Source organism: Brassica rapa, chromosome A10 (genome assembly GCF_000309985.2).
Source record: "Brassica rapa cultivar Chiifu-401-42 chromosome A10, CAAS_Brap_v3.01, whole genome shotgun sequence".
NCBI lineage: Eukaryota > Viridiplantae > Streptophyta > Magnoliopsida > Brassicales > Brassicaceae > Brassica > Brassica rapa.
Window position 1 is genome coordinate 11999906 of NC_024804.2, and position 25906 is coordinate 12025811.

The 25906-nt window shown below is 35.6% G+C and overlaps 4 protein-coding genes across 7 annotated transcripts in view; 3 read left to right on the forward strand and 1 right to left on the reverse strand.

Moving 5' to 3' along the window:
• The window catches only part of LOC103845149, a 34193-nt gene extending 21945 nt beyond the window's left edge, over positions 1-12248 (reverse strand). The window contains exon 1 of the mRNA XM_033282593.1: positions 1-12248. This exon is cut by the window's left edge and continues 21945 nt beyond it. The gene's annotated coding sequence lies outside the window, so the exon portion shown is untranslated.
• A 2163-nt stretch (positions 12249-14411) lies between these two features.
• LOC103845150 (protein SMAX1-LIKE 5) lies at positions 14412-18885 on the forward strand. The gene is made up of 4 exons (XM_009121983.3): positions 14412-14771; positions 14877-16165; positions 17069-17288; positions 17383-18885. The coding sequence occupies exons 1-4, from the start codon at positions 14670-14672 to the stop codon at positions 18745-18747; spliced, it is 2976 nt and encodes a 991-aa protein (XP_009120231.1). The 5' UTR covers positions 14412-14669; the 3' UTR covers positions 18748-18885.
• Positions 18886-19128: 243 nt separating this feature from the next.
• On the forward strand, positions 19129-22607 carry LOC103845151 (probable inactive purple acid phosphatase 28). Of its 3 annotated transcripts, XM_009121985.3 has the most exons (6): positions 19129-19687; positions 19801-19948; positions 20482-20894; positions 21003-21482; positions 22348-22363; positions 22458-22607. In XM_009121985.3, the coding sequence occupies exons 1-4, from the start codon at positions 19496-19498 to the stop codon at positions 21459-21461; spliced, it is 1212 nt and encodes a 403-aa protein (XP_009120233.2). In that variant the 5' UTR covers positions 19129-19495; the 3' UTR covers positions 21462-21482; positions 22348-22363; positions 22458-22607. The 3 variants fall into 3 exon arrangements, with proteins under 3 accessions (XP_009120233.2, XP_018510724.2, XP_009120232.2); XM_018655208.2 differs by having other exon boundaries at positions 22348-22600; XM_009121984.3 differs by lacking the exons at positions 22348-22363; positions 22458-22607 and having other exon boundaries at positions 21003-21676.
• On the forward strand, positions 22458-25745 carry LOC103845153 (transcription factor bHLH35). Of its 2 annotated transcripts, XR_004452813.1 has the most exons (6): positions 22458-22610; positions 22711-22873; positions 22968-23189; positions 23285-23455; positions 25193-25349; positions 25638-25745. XR_004452813.1 is itself a non-coding variant. In XM_033282591.1 (5 exons), exons 1-5 carry the CDS (start codon positions 22531-22533, stop codon positions 25295-25297), a joined length of 741 nt encoding a protein of 246 aa, XP_033138482.1. In that variant the 5' UTR covers positions 22458-22530; the 3' UTR covers positions 25298-25423. The 2 variants fall into 2 exon arrangements, 1 of the variants encoding a protein (XP_033138482.1); XM_033282591.1 differs by lacking the exon at positions 25638-25745 and having other exon boundaries at positions 25193-25423.
• The last annotated feature ends 161 nt before the right edge of the window (positions 25746-25906 follow it).

Here is a 25906-nt window from a genome sequence, read left to right on the forward strand (position 1 = left end):
AGACGTAGAGGTAAAGATGTTAAGAAAATAATCTGAGATAACCTTAACTATCTTCCCTTTCTCGTATACTGGATTACCCTCTGAGTTCTCAATTACTGACACTCGATTCTTTGCTCGTCTACTCTTTGTAGATGCATAGAAGTAGCTCGTATTCTTGTCTCCAACCGCTAGCCACATCTGTCTACTATGCTGTCGCCAGAACTCCTCTTTTGCCTTATAGGCAAGTAATAGTTTTTGGTTAATAGAGGAAAGTAGAATATCATTCGTTATGGGGTTGGCAAATACCGTTTGTTTATCAAACTTAAAAGGGCATGAAGAACATGTTATTTTGATTTTATCCAAAGAATTTCATATTAACATGATATTGTTTGTACATTAACACTGGAAAATCGTTTATTTATCAAACTTAAAAGGTCATGAAGAATATGTTCTTTCTTGCTCGTATAGTTTTACTTTTAAATGCTCCATTTGTTGACAAAAAAAAAAAAATGCTCCATTTAAATATTTTCTATGCTTTGGAGTTTCTCATCCAAACCTTCTTTTCGATCCGGTGGGTTCAGTTGTAGACTCAATTCAAAGAAAAGGTTAATCGATCAAAGATTCATGCTTCATCGGGATTAGAGAAGAAAGAGAGAGTAATGATGAATAATTTCTTTCCATGCAAAAGAAGAAAAGCATTAACATTTGAAAGAAAAAGGCAAAGAAAATAATTCACACACTTTATTTTTGCCTTTTGTTTATCCCTTCGATTTAACCTTTTTTCTTTACTTTTTTCCCCTTCTCCTTTAATACTTTAATGATAACTCCTCTCTCCTTTAGGCTTTAGATCCGATCAACACCAAAATGCCCTTTTCATATAAAATTAACAGGCGTTTTTTTCGTCTCATTTCATATTTATGCAATCTCATATACCTAATCTCTTTCTGAATAACTTTATTATTTTGAACAAGACATATTAATCTCCAAATTTATACGTATAGTATTTTTTCACGATGTTCCGGCTACTAAACCAGCGACTTTAAGCACCCTTACTGCTTGCGAGACAGTGATTTATGCATTCTATTCCAAATTGGAAGAATTAATATGAGCCATGGCAGTATACTGTAGTTTCAAAGGAGTAACATTGTCAACATATTTTTTTAGAAAAGCAGATTATTTCACGTAGTGTAAAGATACATCTTTCCATGCTGATTTAGTTTTACATTCTTGTCTCGCATAAACGAATTTGTGAGTATTAACGATGGTTTCTCATTTTATTTTAATCTTGAAGATGGATTGTCTTGCCTGCAACCATTAAGTAGGAAATCCTCACGATTCATCATTCATTTACATTCCGAGGAGAGGGAAGCTTATCATTATCTAGCTAACTGAGTACTTAAGACAAATTACAATTCTTTGACGAAAAACACAAGTTACTTTACCCAAAAAAGACAAGTTACATTTTATTTTCTAGTTTCCAAAACATATACAGTACATTCACGTTCTAGATTTTTTTGTAAAGTATATATATATATATATATATATATATATATTTTATTTTATTTTGGGTTTGAATATATACAGAAATAAGTATGTAATATTTCTCATAGTTTATAATAGCATAATTAACCAGTATTAAAAAAAGAGTAATAATATTGCATGAAAGGTGCGCATTTTATTCGGTCATGCGATACAATTTCTTACTAGAACCGTATAAATGGAATGTAAACCTATGTGCTTTCATTTTCACCAATTTCAAATAAGAAAAAAATGAAAAGAAGAAAATCTCTTTCTTGTTGTCAATTTCTTCGCCCAATCCAACTAAAAACAATAAATAATCCGTGTTTTAATTTGGTATTATCGGTCTAATCATTATGCTAGCTAACTTAAATGTGTTCCATACTTTCAAACTCTTTTTTCCTGATTATAATTTTAATCGTCTGTTATCTAAAATATCGTTGCAGTGTTCGATGTTTCAATCTTAATTTTCAAATTTGGTTAAATGTTGGTTTTTCCTTGAAACACCGTGTTTTGAAGAAATATGTATCTTATTTGTGGTATCATGAAAATATCAAAATTAACTCCGTCCAAATACCAAATATTAACAACAATAGTCAAAATCACAGTAAATAGAAATCGATTATGACAACCCATTGTTTCTTATTCTAACGAGTGTATATAGAGTGATTGATCTTAGCTAGAGTTAGTATACATTGCAGTTTTTTGATGAAGTTTCTAGTATAGCTAATATTATAAACACACAGTACGTTAAGATGCATTTGCAATGATATGGTCATCTTTATATTCCAACTATTGTTGGATATATGTAAGGCAAAATGCAAACCACATCATTAGAACTCTAAAACCTTGCCACTTTAGCTCCATATCAGTATTAAAGAAAACTTCATTTGCATTATTCCTTCATCAATCTTTCTCTAAAAGTATATACTTTCCTTGCAAATGGAGTAGCCTCAATTAATTTATGTTTATATTTGGGGGTTTGTTTCGCTTCATGGGTCCTATGAGAATATTATTCCCCAATGATTTGGACTCTCACCACCTTAAGTATACCCTTCTTCGCTTCATTGATTACACGATGTTAGAAGCTATGATCATTACACTAAACAAAGAGAAAGTAGTGCTCCAATATTCATTAGCTATATCATGTACACCCAAATTCTTAAGCTTTATCTTTGCCTTTTTCTTAATTTTTTCGTTGATATTAATCATGACGGGAATAACCTACATATTTATTTTTTTTAGCATAAAGCAACCCTTAACCAGTCATTCGTTGGCATGAAATAGTTTTAACTCTAGACGACACTTTTGACTTCGAATTGTAGAAAATGAGTGCGAGTATCATATAACAAAACATGTCTTGATTATCTGCATTTGTTTCGAACTTGTGATAAATTACTTTTTTTTCCCGTGCATGATAAGCTTTTTATTTTGCTGTGTTTTCTTTTCAGAATCGTGCCGTCAAAACTCATGTATATCCCCAAATTTCTAAAAGAACCAGATATCACTGCTATCTAATTTTTTTACCACACCTGTCAAAATCTCAAACTATACAACAATTTTCATTGAATGCACATTATAATTTTCACATCTGACTACGTGTCTTTTAAATTACGGCTCATATAAGCCAAAAATTAGAGGTAAGAGCAACTCCAACTCATTATTATTTTTGCTTTATAATAGTATATAATGGCAATTTCTTTTAATATATTGCTATTTCTTAAAAAAATAGAAATTGGTATTTTCTCTATATTTAAAAGAGGAAATAACAATTTTTATTTTTACTGTATATTTAGAATATTGCTGCTATAGGAGAATATATTGGAATAAATTTCATCTCTAATCTCTCTCATAGAGATACTCTAGTTTAGAGAAAGATAGCATTATACATTGGATAATGGTAAAAGGTCTAAGCGTATATAGGGAAAACAAATCTAAGTGAATATTAGATCAAAGAAATTCTAGGGGGCTCATTTATAAAACAAGTGTGAAGATAGTGGTGGTACGGCGACTATTGAAAAGCTTTTAACTAAGGTCTTCTTTGTAATTGTGCTTAGAAAACGAAAGACGAGTGTTCAATATTCTTAATGCTACACGATTAAGAGTGAGTTTTTGGGATTTTGTGTTAGACATGAGATCGGTCGGTGGCAAACTAAAGTATGTTATAGTGTTGCTATTGACCGAGGCTTTTAAGTATACTTTGGTGTGTTTTCTACTCGTTGGATGATTGCTGTGATTTTAGGTTACGTATATACTTATTTATAGATGTCGTACAGCTAACAATATAAAATGCTAGAGAAGATCCATTCAAAGATGGAAGATGCAGCAAATCCTGGTTATCTTCTTCCTAGTAATCGAGGAACAAGTTGGACATTTGACCTATAGTTTCCTCTCTGCTTTTGGTAGGAATCGAACGGAGGACTTGGTCAAGCAAAGCCCTAGCTAGTTTGTAATGAAGAGTTTGAGACGTAACCTAAATTAAACATAAATAATCACTCTTGTTATCCTCGTTGGTTATTTTTGTGAATTCTTTTATCGGCCAAACAAGATATGCATGGTGGGGTTAAGAACAAATTTCTTTTACCACGTGGTTTAAACTAAATTACTAATTAATACTCATATACGAAGTAACAAAGATGTGTATATATATATTGAGGTAGAGAATAAAATAAAGTCCTTTTTGCCATGAGGTTTCTTTTCGAATTTTGACCAAAAAGAGATTCAATAAGATCCGTTATATAGTTGAGACATGTATATTATGAAATAAAGCAAGACTAGCTAGTGGAAGATAGTGTGCTTTCACAATAGTCGAGAGAGAAACACATTATTTTGATTTTAGGAGTCTATTAACACCGTGATCGAACCAAATACTAAAACATCACTTACTAATCATTTTTACGATAATCATTCAAGTTAAGACCGATCACTAATTGGTTAGCTTATATAGTAATCACATTGCATTAAAACTTACCAGTGACAAGCCTGGAATAGCTAACTAAATAGTTTTGTTGTTATACTAGATTAATGGCTTTGGAAAACGATTTCTAGTTTTACCAGTGGAATTAAGCCGACTACAGGTATTTGTTCATTACAAAACTTCAATCGAGTTGTAATGAGAACATACTTTTCCAAGTTATAATCGGTGTTGAAAAAGGGTTAGGCGCAGCGGTTTAGTGTTTAGAAAGCTTAGTCAAAATCTAGATAGCAAAAAATTAAAGAGTAATCATTTTTAAGTTTTTTGTCACAAAAATAGTTTAAAAAAATAAAATGACCAAAATATCACGTTTTTATTTTGAAAATTTTAATTTTAATTTTAATTTTTAATTTTTAAATATTTGAATTCATCCCCAAAACCCAACCCTTAACTCTAAACCCTAAATCTTAGATTAGTTAACCTCAAAGGCATAAATGTATATTTACTCTTCAATAAAATTTATTTTTGTCATTTTCTTACTTCAAAGTCTATTTTTGTGAAAATAAACTAAAAATGACAATCTAAAAAAAAATTCTCTAAACTAAATATGTACTAAATATATTTTATATTATAGCCCATGTTACTGTTGTTCACAGTAATAAAATATAATATTTTATAACTAAAGCTACACAAAAAAAATCAAAAGAAACTTTAGAAATGTCAAACCTAAAGACAAAATATATATATGCGAAAAAAAAACAAAGAACATACATCTGGAAAATCAAGAATGCTAAACCACAATAAGAATTAGAGAAAACATTCATTCAGTTAATATTAAACAAAACCAGTTGCAAAAAAAAAAAATTAAACAATATATAAAAATTATAACCATATGCTATGCAACTAAAAATAATAAATGTAATTATATATATAGTTAGAAATTTAAAGACCTACACTGAAAATTGGTTAACAGTTTTGTATGACCGTTTAAAGTCGTCTAAAACTGTCTAAAACCGTATAGAATTATTTAAATAGTTTACTCGTGAAAATTATTAACCTTGATGTCTATGAGTGCCTAAACATTCTTTTAAGAATGTTTGATGATAGATTTTCACATGCAAACATATCTAATGTGGGCAAGCAAGATATTGCTTGAAATAGACCAATCCTCGAGCGATATGCGGGCAACAATTTGGATTTAATATTGGTCCCCTTATAGCCCCTTGAGATAGTATTTTTTGAAAACTTCAAAATATTCATAATAATTGTAGTATAAATAGTTCGTGAATACCAATATGCAAAGTTCAAAACATGCATGTAATTAACACAACATTTGTCTAATGCAATTTGGGAGGAATACTTGTGTTTACTTCTTTTTATGGTTCTTTTAGTTAGTGGGAAAAAGAAGAATTAAAGTGGGTTGTTGGGATTTTTAAGGTAAAATATATATAATGTTGTACGTAATTTTTATATTAAAAGCTCAAAATATATATACCTCATTTACAAAAGACAGTATCTTTGTGATTTAAACACGTTTTATGTAATTAGTTGACTACCCAGTCCAACCTCAGTATATTACTATATTAAATTTATTAATGTGATTAAGATTTATATTCAATGTATTTCATTGATAATTCGATTAACTAGTTGATGTAGAATTGCTAAGATGCGTACAGCTGATCGAACAGTTTAATAATTAAAAATATAAAAAATTACAATTAACTTTTTGATAGTAATGAAAATTAGCTTTTAGATGAAACTAATTGAGCTAATCATATTTTCATATTATGCTAAAAAAACATGAAAGGTGCATTTACAAGAAAAACCTTTATTATTCAAAGTTTCTCTTGCTAAGGCCAACTCTAATGAAACACTTTTTTTTTTGTCACTGAAATACTTGATTAAAAAAATGTCCAAACGCGGTTCAGCCCAAAAAGAGTCCACTACAGAATAGAGTTTCTGAGAACGGTTTTTGCTAAAGCATCTGCCTTTTCGTTTTCCTCTCTAGCGATATGAAAAAACGCGATAGAAACAAATACAGAAGATAGATCGTGAATATCCTTGATGATTCCCAGCAAATCCTTCCTATATGTTTTGTTGTTAATAGCTCTGATGAGTGTTAGATTGTCGGAGCACATCCAGAGATTCGAGATCCCTTGATTTGCAGCCATAAAAAGTCTCTCCCTTATTGCTAGAGCCTCGACGATCAGTGGATAGTTTACAAAGGTCTGGATTGATGCTCCATATCGCCATGTCGGATCGAAGATTCCGCTTAGAACCCAAGCGAGACGTACTTTGTAGCGAGACGCATCCCATGCAGCATATGTCTTGCAAACAAAGATCTGGAGACCTGGTTGAGGTACTCTCATAACCATGTTCAACTGTGAGATTGTGTGATGTATCTGTCCTTGAGGTGTACAAACCTTGGCTTCACTCCATTCTCTTGCTAACGCTAAACCCTCTGATGCGAGATCTACATGGTGTGCGCTTTTACCCTCAAAGATCAGGAGATTACGGTCCTTCCAAATCAACCAACATACCCACGGGAGAATAGTATTTGGGACTCCAGTTGATGGTAGAGAGGTCGCTGTGCGAAGTTGATTCGTCACTGCTTTAAAAGTATCTATGACAACTATGTGAATTGTTTCTTTTAGAGGGATGCACTCCCAGACCTTCTTTGCAAACATACAAAAAAAAAAAGAAAGTATGCATAGGTGATTCAGTCTCGTTACATCTTGGACAATTAACTTCTGTGTGGATTCCTCTTCTCAGTAGGTTCTCCCCCCAAAGGCAACGCATTTTAGATGATCGACCAGATAAAGACTTTCATCTTGAGAGAGCATGAGATTTTCCAGACGTTCTTGATACAATCGAACTCCCCATCAGGTATGTTTCCATTACGTTCTTGGTTGTTGGTTGCCATCGAGTTATAACCCGATCGAGTTGAATAGGTCCCCGAAGGAAGAGGCTGCCATACATAATTGTCTTCTGCTCCTCTTAAGCTTGGTTTCAGACTGAATTTGGTCAGCAAACTCAGGTAGAATTTTTTCTATTCTCTGCTTGTTCCACTTAAGATCATCAGTAAGCAGATCAGACATACGTAGGTCTAAAGCTTCTTTCTATAGAGGTCCATACGGTTTTTTATGTGCATCTAGAGAGATCCATGAGTCCTTCCACACTCACGTAGACAGACCATTCCCAATACCCTTGCCTAAGTTTCCTTTAGGAGGTTTCTTCCATGTAGTAACCCCCTCCATCCGTGGGAGCACACCGAGGATAGTTCCACTTCTAGAAAGCTCTATTTGTGGCAGTATTTACCTTTTAGAATTCTAGCTAGGAAACAATCTGGTACCGTAATAATTTTCCAAGCAATTTTTGCCAACAAAGATTGATTAAAAAGTTGTATATCTCTGAAACCAAGCCCTCCCTCAGCTTTTGACTTGGTTAGTCTGTCCCATGCCACCCAACTCATCTTCCTTTTGATGTTTGGACCATCCCACCAGATTCTTATGAGGGCAGATTGTATTCTTTTATATATACTAATCGGGAATTCAAAATATGACATTGTGTAGGTTGGGATAGCAGAGAGCACTGCCTTTAGCATCGTCATCTTACCAGATTTGGATAGGCTTCTGGTGGACCAGCTAACAGCTCGTTGGTGGATTATGTCTACAATGGATGTAACCAGATCACACTTTCGACGACCAAAGTGCTCAGGGGCTCCAAAGGTATTTTCCTTCTCCTCCTTCCTTAGTAATTCCAAGAATTAATTTAATTTCTTCTTTCATCGTCGGGGGAGTTCTTTTCGAAAAAGTGATAGCTGATTTCCTCTTGCTTATCTGTTGACCAGAGGCAGCTTCATATTGTGTGAGGATTTTCAACAACACCCAGCTGGATTCTGATGATGCAGAGCAGAAGAACATCGTGTCGTCGGTGAACAAGAAGTGGTTTACTCTTGGATATCTTCATGCAACTCTAATTCTCTGTAAGGTACACTCCTTTGCTGCGTTCTTGCATAAGCCGGATAGAACTTCAATATAAATAGATGTGGGGACAAGGGGTCACCCTGTCTGATTTCTCTGCTAGGATGTACAAGCCCATAGACATGATCATTGATCAAATAGGAGTAGGAGACTGTAGTTAAACATTCCATAGTCCATCGAATCCATTTGCTGTGAAAAGCAAACCTCTCGAGTATTTCTTCCACGAAGCTCCACTCGATCCTATTATAGGCCTTAGACATGTCTGTCTTCACAGCCATATAACAATATTTTGTAGCTTTAGATGTCTTTAAGTACTGCAGAACTTAATGTGTAATCAAGACGTTGTCCGATAGATCTCCCCAGAATGAATGCTGACTGATTTTCTGAGATAAGATAGTTGAGAACCTTTTTCAGTCGTAGTGAGAACAACTTTGAAATGATCTTATAATATATGTTGCATAAGGCTGTCGGGCGGTGGTCCTCTACTCTTTTTGCGTCCAAGTTCATGGGAATCATTCTAACATAAGTATGATTTACGAAAACTAACAGGGATCCCGTAGAATAACTGATGAATCTCTTGGATGATGGCCGGGCCGGTCACATCCCAATTCGACGAGAAGAAAGCAGCTGAAAAATCTTCTGGACCAGGAGCTTTGTCCGGATGAATGGCGAAGGTTGTTTACTTTATCTCCTTACTGGTCGGATTTTATATCAACATCTCATTATGTTTGTTGGTGATACAGAGGACTAGCGCTTCCTGAACTATATGGGCACCATCTCATTACTTCTTGGTTGTTCAGGCTTTCCATAGACAAAGGTGGTGTGAAATGAAATTCTTTTGTTTGATATGTGTCTATCTATATAGCTCTTATTTGATGAGACCACAATGAGATCTATTTGCTTCTTCCAGAATAAGAAAAGACCGTCTCCTCTTGGTGTTTTAGGTGGCATCGTATGATAGTTATCTAGATTTATCAATTGTAGGTCTTTTAGCGTTTTCTCATCTGGATTCTTTGTTTCCATTAAGAAGATAATATCAAGTTTGTTCCTTCTATTGATCTCCTTCAGCCGCTGGACTGTTGTGGGATTCTCCAACCCGCAACAATTTCAACTTGCTATGACTAATGAGCCTGGGGTGGAGCAACCCGAAAATCTTCTTTCATCCTCGTGGTTGCAGGAATCAGTTGGATAAGCGGGTTTCTCCTTTTCTGAGAGGGTCCTGCGATGGCAGCTTGGTTTTATGAAGTTGCCTACTCCGTGGAGTTCTTTCTAGCAGGTGAAAATTTCTTATTAGAGATATTCCTCTTCCTTGAGCTTGCACCTAACAACAGATTTGGGCTTACATTTATTGTTCGAGAGCTAAGAAGTCATCTTCTTCTTCGTGGTGGAACATCACTATCAGACACCTCTCGTTGTTCCATCTTGTCCTCGTTCTGGTTTGCTGGAGGCTCTCCTGAGGGCTTGAAACCATTTGAGAGGAGAGGCTCGTGATCCTTTGGTCAACCGTTTCAACACCTAAAGATGTGTCTGGGGCCAGTGGGGCAAATGTGTTTGCTGCTAGGATTCCTGCTGCGACTTCCTCCATTTGACCTTGGGCATCCCCTTCAAGTACTCTGCATTGTCTAGCTTTTGCCTCAGTAGGATCAGCACAGCTCAAATATTGTAGGGTAACATCATTTAGATCTTCCATAACTTGATCCCTTGTCTGATGTTGTGGGGTCTGATTATGCTGAGTTATTTGGTGGGTGACCAGTCCTGTAGGATTGGTAATTGCAAGCATAGACTCCACATACTCCTCTACTTGACCTCGCGTTTCACTAGCAAGCACTCTGAGTCTCCTTGCTACAGCTTATGTGGGATCGTCACAGCTAAGGTATTGCTGCGTAGCTTTATTTATATCTTCCAGAATTTGTTCCTTCGTTTGGTGATGCCTCTCAGTTACCGTCGATTCATGTTGTGCTAGTGCTAGATTTGACACAGATCGGTTCTGCTGCGGGATGAGGTTTGACGAGTTGACCTATGGGTTTGTGCCATAGTTTATCTTCATCCTCCATTCTCGCATATTTCTATGAGAGAACAGATGTCTCCTATGTAAAGATTCATAAGGGTGATGTCTTCTACTTTTCGTATATGGGGGAGATATATACTATGGTTGTTTCTCATTTTCCTCACCGACCCTTCTTCTCTGCACCCCTTCTTCTCTGTGTAGAAATTGTTAAGGGTCGCTCCTAAACCAGTCGAGGATTACATGTGTGTATTGTACTTAATCTTTCCCCAAAGAATCTACTATGTCTATCAACCCTCTGCTTACAGTTTTTACTGCTCCTTACTTTCTCCATGTGGTCAGGTCCACGTAGAGGTGAATACTTCCTTGACTGATGGTAGTTGTTATCCTTTGTCGCTTGAATCACTTGCTCAGTTTCTTTCTCCACATGTGGATAAACCATCGGACTTTGTTAAGAAACGCGTGAAGGGCAATGTTCACGATTATGGGAGAGGAGCAAAAAGTTTAAACAATGGTTCTCCAGGCGTTTATACACCAAGGTAACTTTTCACTCTTCACCAGAATCAAACTCTATTATAGTTTCTTTAACCAGTAGTTTTAGGCTGTTGACCGAGACCCTTAGTCTCGCAGATGTTTTCGTCAGTTCATGCTTTTCTAGTGTTCATAGTTCCTTTCCAATCCTGCAGATCATATTTTCATGCCAGAATTGTAGCGGTAGACCTTTAATCTTGATCCAAAAAGGGATGGAGGAAGGGAACATGTCGGCTATGATACGCTTTCATCTCTCCAGTATTACCATCCAGTACCTAAAATGGTAAGACATGTTCTCTAGAACTCGCTATAGATCTTTTTCCTTCTTAAATCTAAACTAGAAATAGTTGTTACTCAAGTCTGACCCTATCACTCTTCCTTGTGAGTTCCGTTTTCTAGGTAGAGATGGAATGAGAGCACAAAGCTGTTGTCCTCTCGGATTTGTCTGTCTCCCAATCATAGTATGAGAATTTTCTTCAATCAACGCTGATGTATCCAGCGGTGGAGATCGAATCCTCTTAATATGCGGCTCTACTCGCTCATGTGGCTAAGCCTTTTCCTTTTTTCTTTCGGTGGTGAGACGTCTAGCCATAGTAAGATGTAAACCCGTCATACTCCAAAGCTTATAGAGGGGTAGGATTAAACCAATGTTTAACTGGAGGAGTTATGCATCGACTCCGAGTGAGCTCTCGGTCATTTGAAACAGATCCGGTGAATTTAGTGTACAGAAACTGGTTGATGCTTTGTTGTTCTTGAAAACGTTTGCAGGCAAGCTAAAGTTGAGAGATCAACACGAAGGGAACCTGGATCTGGTTTTGCAAAGCTCAAAGGTTGCGTGGATGACGCTACTTCGGGAAAATTATTAGTGTTGAGAATGTTGCGTGAAGAAATAAATTTGAAAAACCTTTATAAAAAGGGAAAGCTAGAGGTGTTGTCAACATCCTTGTTCTTCGTGCTGCAACATTTTTTTCAGCTCCTAGAGACTCGTTCCTGGGAGAGTAATCTCCACCAGCCCCCTCCAGTAATTGTATATTTTTTACTCCAATGAAACACCAAAACACCTGATTTGGTGTAAGTTCATCTCCAATAGAACACTAAAAATTACATTATCTCACCAAATTTGGTGTAGAGTGATTACACCAAATATTTAATATACATATTTTATTATTTACATTTAATAATATAGCTCAATTTTTATTTTTTAATTGGTTCGAATTTGTAACTAAACATAAATATATTATATTATTTGTATTTTTAATTATTTTTACAAATAAAATATTTTTTTCTTATTTTCAAGTAAAAATCACTAATTGGTAATATTTTATATTATTAAAAATAAAATATCATTGAACTTTATACTTTATTTTTAATACTATAAATTATTAATTAGTATTTTATAAAATATAAAAATTAATAACATAGGCTTGATAAGATTAAATGCATATTATATTTGAAATAAAAACTGAAAACATAAAATAAATATATTATTCTGTTATGTACTTTCCATAAATAATAGTTTGTAATTTTTAATATCTATATACTTTAAATACATAAAAGTATAATATTTTTAAAGCAAAAATATAAATATAAATAAATTATATAAACGTAAAATTACAAATTTTAAGAAATATAATATCTAAGTGTGATAATAATTATTTATCAATTATAAATAAAAATAAAAATAAAATTATTAAAACTGAAAACATCAAATAATATATAATATTATTTTTGGTGTAATATTTGGTATCATGGTTGGAGATGACAAAAACAATGACACCAATACACCAAATTTGGTGTAATTTAGACATCAAGTTTGGTGTTATGGTTGGAGATGCCATATGACCATTTTTAATGGTTCGTTTTATTTTTCACTTTAAAATAGAGTAACTCTATAATAAAGTAACTTTATAATAGAATTGTGATATATTCCAATGATATTTTATTTTAGAGTGAAAAATAGAGTGATGAACAAAAAAAGTTACTCTATATATAGAATAAACCTATGTTTTACTTTGTTATAGAATGAAAAATAGAGTACTATTAAAATATTTTTACTCTAAACTTTATTTTAGAGTGAAAAATTGTGCGGGGATGAAGATGCCTTGAGATTATGACATTCGAATTCACAAAAGTACTAACCGCATTTCACCAACTAAAATGAAAGTTAATTATTTGTACTAATAAATTTCTGTTGCCAAAGAAAATGCGGTTGATGTATCAGAACACACTAAAAATACAAAACACCTTTCACTTTAGAGTTAACACCAACTCTTATGACAAATAAAAAAATGAGTGATTTTATGATGTAAACAAAAAAAGAGAGAGAGATGAGACAGAAGGTTGCTTTTGCAGTATTCCGGGAATGAAATGCTGTCTCTCTCCTAGGATTGGCGTGAGAGAAAGAGAGAGAGAGAGCCCATTCCTCTCTTTTGTCCTTCTTGTAATTAATTGATTTTCACTGTTACAATAAAATATTTTTAATAAAAATTTATCATTGTAATATATCTTTATCGGAGATTAAACAAATGAGACTCTAAATAACCTTTTTAGGACCAACCTAAGATATACATAAAAAGAGCAAGAAGATCTTTGTTGGTCACTCCTACGCACATCAATGCAAAAAGAGACTAACGTCGGTTATAACCATATAATAAATATAATTTCTTTTACAATGTTAATTTAATCTTCTAATTTAATTATTATTGCTAAAAATGTAAATAGCATTTTAGAAATTACTTTGAGGTTTACAAGATGTGATTAACAAACTATAAAACTTTTAAACTTGTTTCACAACAAAAAGTTTATAAAAAAACATGGAAGAAAAATCAACATTTTAATCTATTAACTAAATTTATTGTTGGCAGTTTAATTACCATGCATTATAGAATTTTAATAAGTTTTCAATGAGGTCTTCGTCTTCTTTTTTGTGTGCACCATGAGGTCTCCATATCTACAAGTGAACAACTTGATTTAACAAAAAGAAATAGGAGTGACAAGTTTTATAGCAATACTTTTCTTGTGATTAATCCATCGAAAGTTATATTAACCAAAAACAAATATTATTAGTATTATTATTTCTTTAATCAAAAACAATTATACTTCTCTATGTCGACTAATTTCAGCGGGTGGGCATATATTATAGTGAAAATTATATTGAAAAATGCAGCTTTTTATGCTCTTATTCCCTAATAATTACCATATATTAAAGGAAATGATGAGCAAAAATGGTACACTGAAGCTGCACTGTAAATAAAAGAAGACAAAAGTTGAGTGAAATGCAAAAATCAAAAGCATACAAAAGCTGCTCGTTTGTCCAAAAAGAAACCCATCATAAAGTAAAAGCATTATGAGATCAAAAACCCCTTTAAAATAAACTAAATAAAACTTTTTAAAAAAATTCAAAAAATAATACAAGATGAGGAACAGAAAAGCCAGCATGAAATAAGTATAAAGGAACCAGCTTGGTCTAAGTTCCACATCTGACTAAAACTCTCTTAAACCTTCTCTCTCTCTCTCTCTCCCAAATTTCTCTCACTCTTCTTTACAGTCTCCAAACATAAGAAAGGAAGCTCCTTTTCTTTTACTCTGTTTCTTCCACTTGTGGGCTATACTTATTTGGGGTGTGGTTAAAGGAGGAGGAGGCAGAAGTTTTCAAGTTAACACCAGACAGCTTTCGATAGTGGTTGTTTTCAGTTTCAAAAAGGTGGGGGTGGGGGTTAGGGTTTAGGTTTAACAAGTTATGCGAACAGGTGGTTATACGATTCAACAGACACTCACTACAGAGGCTGCTTCTGTCTTGAAGCAATCTCTCACGCTAGCTCGGAGAAGAGGCCATGCTCAGGTTTCATTCAAAGTTTGGATCTTTTGTTTTTTAAAGTTTGGATCTTTTCATGTTTTATTTACTAAAGGGAAAAGTTTTTTGTTTTTTTTTATGGGTTCGGTTCAGGTCACTCCTCTCCATGTAGCAGCTACATTATTGTCATCAAGGACAAGTCTTTTGAGAAGGGCGTGCATCAAATCCCACCCTGGTTTTTCACCAAATTACCAGTTTGCCCCTTCTCTTCACCATCACCAAAACCAAAACCAAAACCATCCTCTTCAATGCAGAGCCCTCGAGCTTTGTTTCAACGTCGCACTCAACAGGCTTCCCACTATCCCCGGTCCCATGTTCCACGGCCAGCCTTCTCTCGCGAACGCCCTCGTCGCCGCGCTCAAAAGAGCTCAAGCTCACCAGAGACGAGACTGCATCGAGCAGCAGCAACAACAGCAGCAAGCGCAAACGCAACAGCCTCAAACGCAGCTGCTTGCCGTTAAAGTGGAGCTAGAACAGCTGGTTATATCCATCCTCGACGACCCGAGTGTGAGCCGGGTCATGAGAGAAGCTGGGTTCAACAGCACCGCCGTGAAGAACTGTGTAGAGGAATGCTCCGTTTCCTCGGTGTTCTACGGCGGCTCCGTCGTCGGAGTCTTCTCATCTCCAAACTCTCCGGATCAACAGCCAAACATCAACATGAGTCGGTTTCACCACTACCAAAACCCTAAAGACTTCAACTTTCTAAACCCTAACATCCCTTTATGGCAAACCCAGTTCTTAAACCAGTCTCCTAACCAAAACCCACTTTTAATCTCCCCTTCCCCTCATCACCATCATCAACAGCGCCTGAGAGAAAACGATATGAAACTCGTGGTTGATGTTCTTCTGAGGAAGAAGACGAAGAAGAAGAACCCTGTGATTGTCGGAGATTCCGTCTCGTTCACGGAAGTGTTCGTCTCCGAGCTGATGGGGAGGCTGGAGAGAGGAGAGCTCGGGGATTTAAAGCAGACCCATTTCGTCAAGTTTCAGTTTTCGCCAATGGCCTCGAAGTTCATGAGGAGAGAAGACGTGGAGATGAACATAATCGAGTTAAGGAAGAAAGTGGTTTCTCTCACGACGAGTGGCAAAGATGTAATTATCTTCACTGGTGACTTAACGTGGACAATCAACGGTGAGATATCATCGTCCTACAGTCCTTTGGATCATCTAGTTGAAGAAATGGGGAAACTAATCGCCGAATACGACGACGTTGATGAACAAATCCGTGGTTCTAAGAGGAGGGTTTGGGTAATGGGAACGGCTTCGTTTCAGACATACATGAGATGTCAAATGAGACAACCTTCGTTAGAAACGTTGTGGGCTCTTCATCCTGTCTCTGTCCCATCTTCAGCTAATCTCGGCTTAAGCCTTCATGCGACAAGGTAAACTCTTTTTCTTACTTTTTACCATTAATTTACTCTAAAAAAGTTAAACACTGTTCCAGTCATTTTTTCACAAAAGTGAGTTTGGTCAAAAAAGGTTTTGGGTAGATAGTGACACTAGCTAGTATACCTATGTTAATACTTAACCAAAAAAGAAACGAATCTTTATGTCGTAGTTCAAAAATAATAGTTAGATAATTTCTTTTGAAAATGTTGTGTTTTTTTGCAGAAGTTTTAACTTGAAACTGGTCCCTTTAGAGTCTGTCTTTGTTCTCTGACTTACTCAGATCAATGTCTCACGGAAGCCAAAACCCTGTGTGTCTATGACTCCATGCTTGTCCTTTCACACTATACAGTCTTTATTGTGTTTTATATACTTGGACCCCTCATAGTATAGTAGGAGTCCACCTAAGTGTAGCTAAAGGTAGATTATAGTGCAACAACTTTGTATCCGTTACTAAATTGTGGATACTAGAATTTCAAAAAATGGAGGTAGGTAGTAAGTAACATTTTGGAATATATTGGATTCATATATTTATCCAATGGGGCATTTGCTTGTAGACAAATTAATTTCAAAACAACGCAGCGGAGAATATTCCTGCGACAATAAAGATAAAAAGCTTGAAACTTTTGATTTTTAAGTTAATGTTTTTGTTTTGTAGCAATGTATGGACGGTTTTACCCCTTTTACTACTTTGGTTGATTAGTCTCAAGTTCTCTTTCCATGTCTGATAGCTAAGAGACCCGTCCTATATTAGGGAAACATTTTGTCTTCTTGTCTACAAGACACTTTTTACAACAATCCAAAATCTCTTTTTCACTTTTTTTTTTATGCTTTGTTTTCAGACGTTAGCGAGAATGCCACTGATCTCTCTTTTTCTTGACCGTTTTGTTTATTTGCAGTGGACATGAGGCATGGAACATGAGCAGTAGCGTTAATGCGACAAAGTCCTTTTCTGGTTACAATAAAGCTGAGGAAGAAGAGACAATAAGCTCTGTGCTAAGTTGTTGTCCTGAGTGTGTTACTAGCTTTGAAAGAGAAGCAAAAGCGCTTAAAGCTAACAAAGAGAAGCTCTTGCCTTCTTGGCTCCAATCCCATGATGGTGACAACTCTCCACACAAGGTAGAACTAGTATTTATATTTAAATGTACCATTATATGATCAAAACGATAAATCAAAGTGCTAACAACTCTTGTTTTTTTTTGGTGCTGTGTAGGAAGAGTTAATGGGACTTAGGAGGAAATGGAACAGGGTTTGCGAACATATACACAATCAGACAAGACACTCTCCTCTGATGGGGTCAAGATCTCTATCTTTGATTGATTCGTTGGGGTTAAAGCCGAATCATCAGCGAGCCACAAACTCTATTGCCAAGTTCAGACGTCAGACTTCTTGCGCTATTGAGTTTGATTTGGGTGGAAACGACTATGAGAAGGGTGAATCAATCAATGAAGCTGAAGATGATGGCAACGAGAACGTGAAGACCACTCTTGACTTAGGGCGTTCTCTGTTTCCATCAGATTCCGTAATAGAGACGAGAAAGAAGATCGGTGCTTTGGTGAAAGCTTTGGAGGAGAGTGTTCCATGGCAAACTGTGACAATGCGTTTGATTGCTGAGAGTTTAATGGATTCCGTGCTGAACAAGAAAGATGGCTGGATTATGATAGAGGGCAGCGACACAGCCGCGAAGAGGAGCATAGCTCGCATTGTATCTGAATCTGTTTTCGGCTCTCTGGAGTCTCTCGTTCACATTGACCTTAAGAAGAAAGACAGCGAGCTGAAGGCAAGAGGAGTAGAGCATGGCGAGAAGGTTGTGTTCTTGATCGAAGACATCGACTTGGCGGATTCACGTTTCTTGAAACTCCTTGCTGATCGGTTCGAAGAGAAGCAGAAGAATAAAACCGCCGTCTTTATCTTGACGAAGGAGGACAATGCAAGAAACAGAGAGTCTGTTTTGCAGATAAGCTTGGAGGTCACGGCACAGAGTCCTGGGAGAAAGAGAAAACCGGGATCAGATTTACCGGTTAAGGAGGGCAAGATCAAGAAGGAAGCGTTCTCGAGGCAATCAAGTTTCAGTAGCTCTTATCTCGACCTGAACTTAAAAGCTGAAGAAGATGAAGAAGGAGAGATTAGTCCGATCTCAAGCGACTTAACCGGAGAGGAAGAGACAGATATCTCCTCCAGCACTTTTTTAAACATGATTCAGAACCGGTTTGTTCTTAACCGGTCATATCAACCGGGAATCGAAAAGGCAATGATGATGGCGGCTTTCAGGGAGGTTTTTCCGGAAGAAGGAAACGGCGGTGGAGTTAGGTTTAGCGTGGAGGAGAAATTAGTGGAGGAGATTAGCGGCGGCAGTTACGTTCAGAGCGGTGCGTTCGAGAGTTGGTTAAAGGAGGTTTTCAAAACGGGGTTACTAACGGTTAAAAAAGGCGGGGAAAAGGATACGGGTGTAATTAGGATGGTGTTTGGGGGTATAGTTGACAACAACAGCAACAACAACAAACAATATGGTGGTGGGGTTGGTGGGTACATGGGTACATGTCTTCCGAACAAAGTCCAAGTTTCCAAGTTCGAGTAGATCCTTCGGTTTAAAATTCCTTTTGTTTTTTTTTTTCGTTTTCAATGTAAAATTTCCATTACTAATGTGGGGGTTTGACTGGTGTAACTCGTTTTCTTTTCCGTCGAATGTAATATAAATGCGTTTTAAATTTGCCAATCAAATCAAATGTATCAGAGCGATATAACAACGCAAGACTAATAGATGTGAAATAAAAATACTGAAGTACATAGGGATTGCTGCTTCATTTACCATGGTGGATGTTAAGAATGGCAATCAAACTCCTTTATGGTACTACGCTACATGGTCATCCTTCCAAAGACTTATGGATTTGATGGAGATACGAGGGCTGCACTGATTTGGGTATTCACAAACACTCATTGGTTGGTGATGTAATTGTGAATAGGATGCAAGACAGATTCTACATGAGCGTGGCAACTCTTTGGAAGCAAAATGATCAAAATTGTATAAGCTGGTTTCCAATATAAAACCAACGACTAGTTTTTGTTTGATTCATGGACAAAGACAATAACGGAATATGGCAGAGTCCATAGTAGACTGCATGGGCTTACATTAATGTTGCAGTATGTGAAGCGAAAAAAGCCCAATGGGCGTCAAACCGCTTTTTATCGCGATTTGTAATCCGCCAAACGCGCGTTATTTGCGGCCACGATTACGGACTTCAAATCAAACTATTTTAGAAAGTCGTAGGATTCTCGATCTCTCTCTCTCCGTCTAGAAAACAGTGGCGAAGAAGAAGGAAGTGAGAATGAGCTGTGCAACCGTAACTGTGAACTGGAAACACACTATCCCCTACCTAACCCTAATCATATCTCTTCTGTACTCCATCGAAACCCTCATCTCGCACAAACTACACGTCAACCACAGCCAAATCCGCCTCAAAAGGTCTCCGAATCTCCCTCTACGGTTCCGCGACGACGGCACCTTCAAAATCCTCCAGGTCCATTACGTTATTCCCTTTCTAAATTCGTGCATTATCGCTACTCGCTAGTGTTTGATTTGATTTGGTTTTGAATGATTGACGATTGCTGGAATATCTGATGATGTCTACAGGTCGCGGATATGCATTTCGGAATGGGGAGCATTACTCGATGCAGAGATGTGGCGGATGCAGAATACGGTTACTGCTCTGATCTCAATACCACTCGGTTCCTTCGGAGGATGATTGAAGCTGAGAGACCAGATCTCATCGCATTTACTGGTAAGCCATGCGTAATTGATTCTCTTATGATCTGTGAAACCGCGAGGGAGAAGTACTGGTGTTGATTTGAGAGATATACATAATGTTTACTTTTCTTAAAATTTTCCAAATATAGTAAGGAGGAGGTATACAAATGTGGAAACTGTTGCACAGAACTTTGGTTATATCCTTTTGTAGACCTGTGTTAGTGTTTCTTGATTGCTAGTGAAAGCTGTTAGTGAAACTGATAGCTTGTAAGAGCTCCTCCAAGTGATGATGAAACTTGAATAAGGAAACACATTTGATCCACAATTAGCTTGGCTTTAAGGTTTAGTGATGATGAAACTTGAGTGAGCAAACACATTTGATCCACTGTTATTTAGGCTGTAAGATTTAGTGGTGATAACACTTGAATGAGCAAACACATTTGATCCACAATTAGTTTCCAGTTAGTTTTAATATCTATTTGATCGATGTGACTGTTTTAAAGGAAGGATTAGAGCTGATTCGCTAACTTTTGTTTGATTCCTCTTGTTGTTGTTGGTGATTATTAGGGGATAATATATTTGGATCAAGCACTACTGATGCAGCGGAATCTCTTCTTCAAGCCATTGGTCCGGCTATTGAATATGGAATCCCATGGGCTGCCATTTTAGGAAATCATGACCAGGAATCCACTATGAACCGTGCAGAGCTGATGACTTTCCTCTCGCTTATGGATTTTTCTCTCTCTCAAATCAATCCACCTCTCGAAGATGGCGCGGAAAGAGGCGCATTGAGGTCAATTGATGGCTTTGGGAATTACCGCCTCAGAGTATATGGTGCACCTGGTTCTGTTCTGTCAAATAGCACCGTCTTTGACCTCTTCTTTCTTGACAGTGGAGATAGAGACACTGTCCAAGGTAGACGAACATATGGATGGATCAAGGATTCTCAACTTAGTTGGCTTCAAGATGCTTCTAAACAGGTAAAAGAGACTAACCATTTCTTATTACATCTGCTGATGGGTTCATATATTCAGATATTTTATCATGATTACACATTGGTGAAGCAAGATTCATTAACCTCTAAACAGGGTCTTAAACAGAACATGGGAAACGTTCCCAGTAACCCTGATCCAGCGCTAGCCTTCTTCCACATTCCAATCCCGGAAGTCCGTGATCTGTGGTACACACCCTTTATTGGCCAGTTTCAGGAGGGTGTGGCGTGCTCCATCGTGCAATCAGGAGTCTTAAATACTTTTTTGTCCATGGGAAATGTAAAAGCCGCGTTCATAGGACACGACCATGTCAATGATTTCTGCGGAAATCTAAAAGGGGTATGGTTTTGTTACGGTGGAGGATTTGGATACCATGCATATGGAAGACGAAATTGGCACAGAAGAGCGAGACTGATTGAGGCTAAGCTCGGGAAAGGAAAAGACACGTGGACAGGAGTTCAACGTATCAAGACGTGGAAACGTCTAGACGATGGAGACTTGAGCAAGATAGACGAACAAGTCCTATGGGAAGCTTCCTACTCGTTTCTGAAGTGACCTAGGGACAAGGCAAATAAGGTATATTGATTTCTTTTTTTCATGATTGCCCATCTTTTCGATGTTTTGTAGTTTTGTGTAAGAAATTTCTGAGTCTAATGCTTTTAGGCTTCTGGTCATACTTAATGTCATGCATTGCAACTTGATACACATGTGTCTGTTCGTTGCTAAAACGTTTTTCAGATGGTCATAATGTGAGATCTATTCAGTATTGACATCATCGTCTGTTAGGACCACTCGTGCTGAAACATATGTGAACTGAAACACCGAATTTCGTTTTTTAGATTCTTTCAAAATGTCACTTTCGTTGTTGTTCATGTGTGATCTCTTTGACTACTATAATCATCTCCTTAATTATGAATACTTAAATTATTGGATTTAAAAACATATATATTTGTTTTTTTTCTTTTATTTATGTATTAGCTAATTAACATCGCATGGTTGACTTTGTTGGGTATCGATACACATACAGTTTTTTTATTGTCAAATCATTTCTTATTTTTCTTTTTGCTATATGCTTGTTTCACTATCTTTGTCATTTTTTTGCTACCTTGTCTTATAAATAGTTTATGTTTCTGTCTTCTCCTATCCTTTTCCTTTTTGGTCATGACTTTTATATAAAAAATTGTTTATTTTAATATTATTAAGTTGGAACATTTCTTTAGTGCTCACACTGTAGATATTGACAAACAGGTACAGAATAGTTAAGACTGATGAATAAAGACCTCGTGTCGAATAATTATCAACCTAAATACTCTATATTATTTTAATATTATGCTAGTCTTTTGTTGTTTTTATTTTAGTTAAAAAATACCTTTATTTTTTTATTGACCAATTACTGTTTACTACTAATAATTGACATTGTCAAACCCTTCTTTTGTTTCAGTAAGGATACAACGCTGGTGTGTATATTATTAACTGGAAACCTACGTTGTTGTCTCCCGAGAGCTTGGTCTGTCTCATTCTAGTTTTATCACTGCCCTTTTCTATATAAAGCTCACAGGTCGAGAGAGACAAGAGACACCACATAAACGATCAGACAGTTGATTAGAGAGAACTCTGTCGGAAAATGGATAACGTCGACCAAGAGTTCAACAATTACTGGGAAACAAACTCCTTCCTCCAAAACGAAGACTTCGAATATGACAGGTTCTTTCTTGTTTTTTTTTTTATTTTTGTCTCTCTCTTTCTATATCCCCACTTTCCCGGAAACACTTGAGATTCTGATATTCGTTTCTTTCTCTAAAAGCTGGCCTTTGGAGGAGGCGATTTCTGGGTCGTATGATTCGAGTTCGCCTGATGGGGCGGCTTCGTCTCCGGCTTCTAAGAATATTGTGTCGGAGAGAAACAGAAGACAGAAGCTTAACCAGAGACTCTTCGCTCTTCGATCAGTTGTCCCCAATATCACTAAGGTTTGTTTTTTAAAAAGTTCCCATCTAAACTCGTTGTCTTCTAGTTCCAAGATCCAAGCTTATTATGGTATCTGTTTTACTTTTTCTTTGGTAGATGGATAAAGCATCAATAATCAAAGATGCAATTAGTTACATACAAGGGTTGCAATATGAAGAGTCGAAGCTCGAAGCGGAGATCAGAGAACTTGAATCTACTCCAAAGAGTAGCCTGAGCTTCAGTAAAGATTTTGATCGTGATTTGCTGGTTCCTGTCACATCCAAGAAGATGAAGCAGCTTGATTCTGGTCCTTCCCGTTCTCTCATTGAAGTTCTCGAAGTAAATTTCTGTGCTTTCCTACTTTAACACACCTTGAATCATTTAAACTAAAAAAAATCATTAAAAATTGTGGGGTTTTTGTTGGGTGATTGAAGCTGAAGGTAACATTCATGGGAGAGAGGACAGTGGTAGTGAATGTAACATGTAATAAGAGGACAGACACAATGGTGAAACTGTGTGAAGTCTTTGAGTCATTGAATCTCAAAATCATCACTTCCAATCTCAACTCTTTCTCTGGCATGATCTTCAACACTGTCTTTGTTGAGGTCAGCATCTCCCTCTCTCTCTCCAATTTGTAATTAGTTAATTACTCTCAAGTAGTAATGATTACAATTAGTCAAGACGTGGACAGTAAACTTTTCAAGGAAAAAAGTAACAGGAAGCATTCATATATATATATATATTACTATTGATTTAGTTAACTTTTCTTAAAATCTAATGCAAATCGCATTTCTCTTAAAATTGAAAATTAACCAAAGTGAAAATAGTTCTTTTTGTTAGATTAAATGCCTATTGTGGCTTAAATGTGAGTCAAAAAAATTTTTTTAACTTTTTAAAGGGTTTTCGTCGAGTTTTTACTAGATTTTGCAATCTCGTCTGATTTGTTTTTGAAGGATTTTCTGTGGTTCTATGCTCGTGCCAAATTATTTTAACGCTAAATGTTTTACTAATGAGCCATTGTGTTATTTCGTTACCTTCAAAAAAATATATATACCTTTCTCAAAATGCAAGGTTTCTTGATTTGAATCATTGTATATTTTGTTTAGACGACATGGACCTTTCTGGTTGATTTAAAGCAAGATTTTATTAGAGTAAACTAATCATTAAATTAATAGAAAATATTCTGGGTTTGGTCTATATTTTTGTTGGCCACTTGGCTGTGGCTTATTCTGTAATTTTAATCAAGTAAATTGCATGACTTTTAAAAATACTAATTCTAGTTCCACTGTTATCATCAACTGTAATGACTATATAAAAAAAATTCAAGACTTTCCATTTTCGTTTGTCAATTTATCATTTATTATGTCTTTTAGCGAAGTTTGTCAATTTATTTATAAATAACTAGATAGTAAAAAATAGGGAAATTAGGCAGTATGGCTAGGAAAAAATGTTTTCGACAAAAAAAGGGGTTTATGGTTTTTTCCTTTACCGGTGGTGAATGGTTCCAGTTTCATTTATTTCTTCTCAATCGGCGTGGTAAATAGTTACGTAAATGGGTTCCTAGCTTATATCGGAACGCGGGGAGAGCCTCGACCAAGCATTTATTGGTTTTGTTTTAGTATTTTAATAAAATTAGTTTTTGGTCCCACAATTATTGGAATTGGTCCATTTGGCCATTAAGAAAAGAAAAAAAATATTATCTCTGCGGTAAGCAGAATCTGATTGCTTTGTAATCAATGTTGCTCAACCGCTCGAATTAAATAACAATGGGTTATAAAATGATATTACCTCCCAAAAATAAAATTTTTTAGAGTTTATTTTTATTCTACATTAAAATACTTTTATATACTTTAAAAAAATATTAATTGTAAATATTTGAATTGATTAAATTATATTGGTGGATAGTTATTAGAAAATAAATTATAAACTAAATTATAAATATTTATTATATTTTTAATAAACATGAAAACTTTAGAAAATTTTACTTTCATGAACGGAGGGAATACTAAAATATTAGCTAATTCTGCCAGATACGTCATATATATATATATATATATATTGTCTGGAGTTAATAAAGGATTATAGCTGATACTTTCAAATGCCTGAGAGAGAAATAAAGAATAAAGTGTCAATAAATAATTGGATATTAGAGATAAGATTATGATTGCAATTGCTGATATATACTATAATAATATATTTGGTTGCTTTTATCCTTAATGGCATCTGTCACTTTTCTGGCTCCCGTCTTCGTTTGAGTTTTTTATTTGTATAATGTCGTCTGACAATGTAATTAAGTTTTATCTTAATTATTAATGATATTTTTTTTGGTTTAATTTGAACAGGCGGAGGAAGAAGAACAAGAGGTGGTGAGATTAAAAATAGAAACAGGAATAGGAGCTTATAATGAAACTCAAAGCCCCACTTTGAGCATCGACTCTCTTTACTAATCATTTTTTTTGTTTTCATTTGTCTCGGCTTCTCTCTCTTTTACAAATAAATAATGGGGGTGATTGGTTGGACTGTAACTATAGAAAATTTACTTTAGAATTTAGTCTGTAGAATTTTTTGATTTAGCTTTAAGGGTTGTAGCTTTAAAATTTCCTACAGCTAAAAGGATGAGGCTTTAGAAAATAAGATTTTTACAACCATTTTTTGTCTGTTTTTGCTGTAGCTTTAGGTTTTGGGTTGTAACTTTAAAAACTAAGATAAATCATGATTGGTAGTATTTAAGGTTGTAGATGGAAATTAAAGCTAAAGTCACTTCCTACAACCCAACCAATCACCCCCAATATGTTATCTCTTTCCATTTCGTTTATTTGTCCATCACGAATACTTCTTATTGTGCGTTTATATAGTGTCTATAATAATAATAATAATCGTACGCATTGTTTCTTCTTTTAATTTGGAAGTGGGGAATGGTATGTTTGTCCTTTATAAAACAGAAAAGAAAAGGAGTTTTGCTTACTATTTTGACCAATGATTGATTTGCTCTTTTGTCAATATAAAAACTGATACTATGCCTTTTTGTTGAAGCCAAGAGAACAAGCTATTTGACA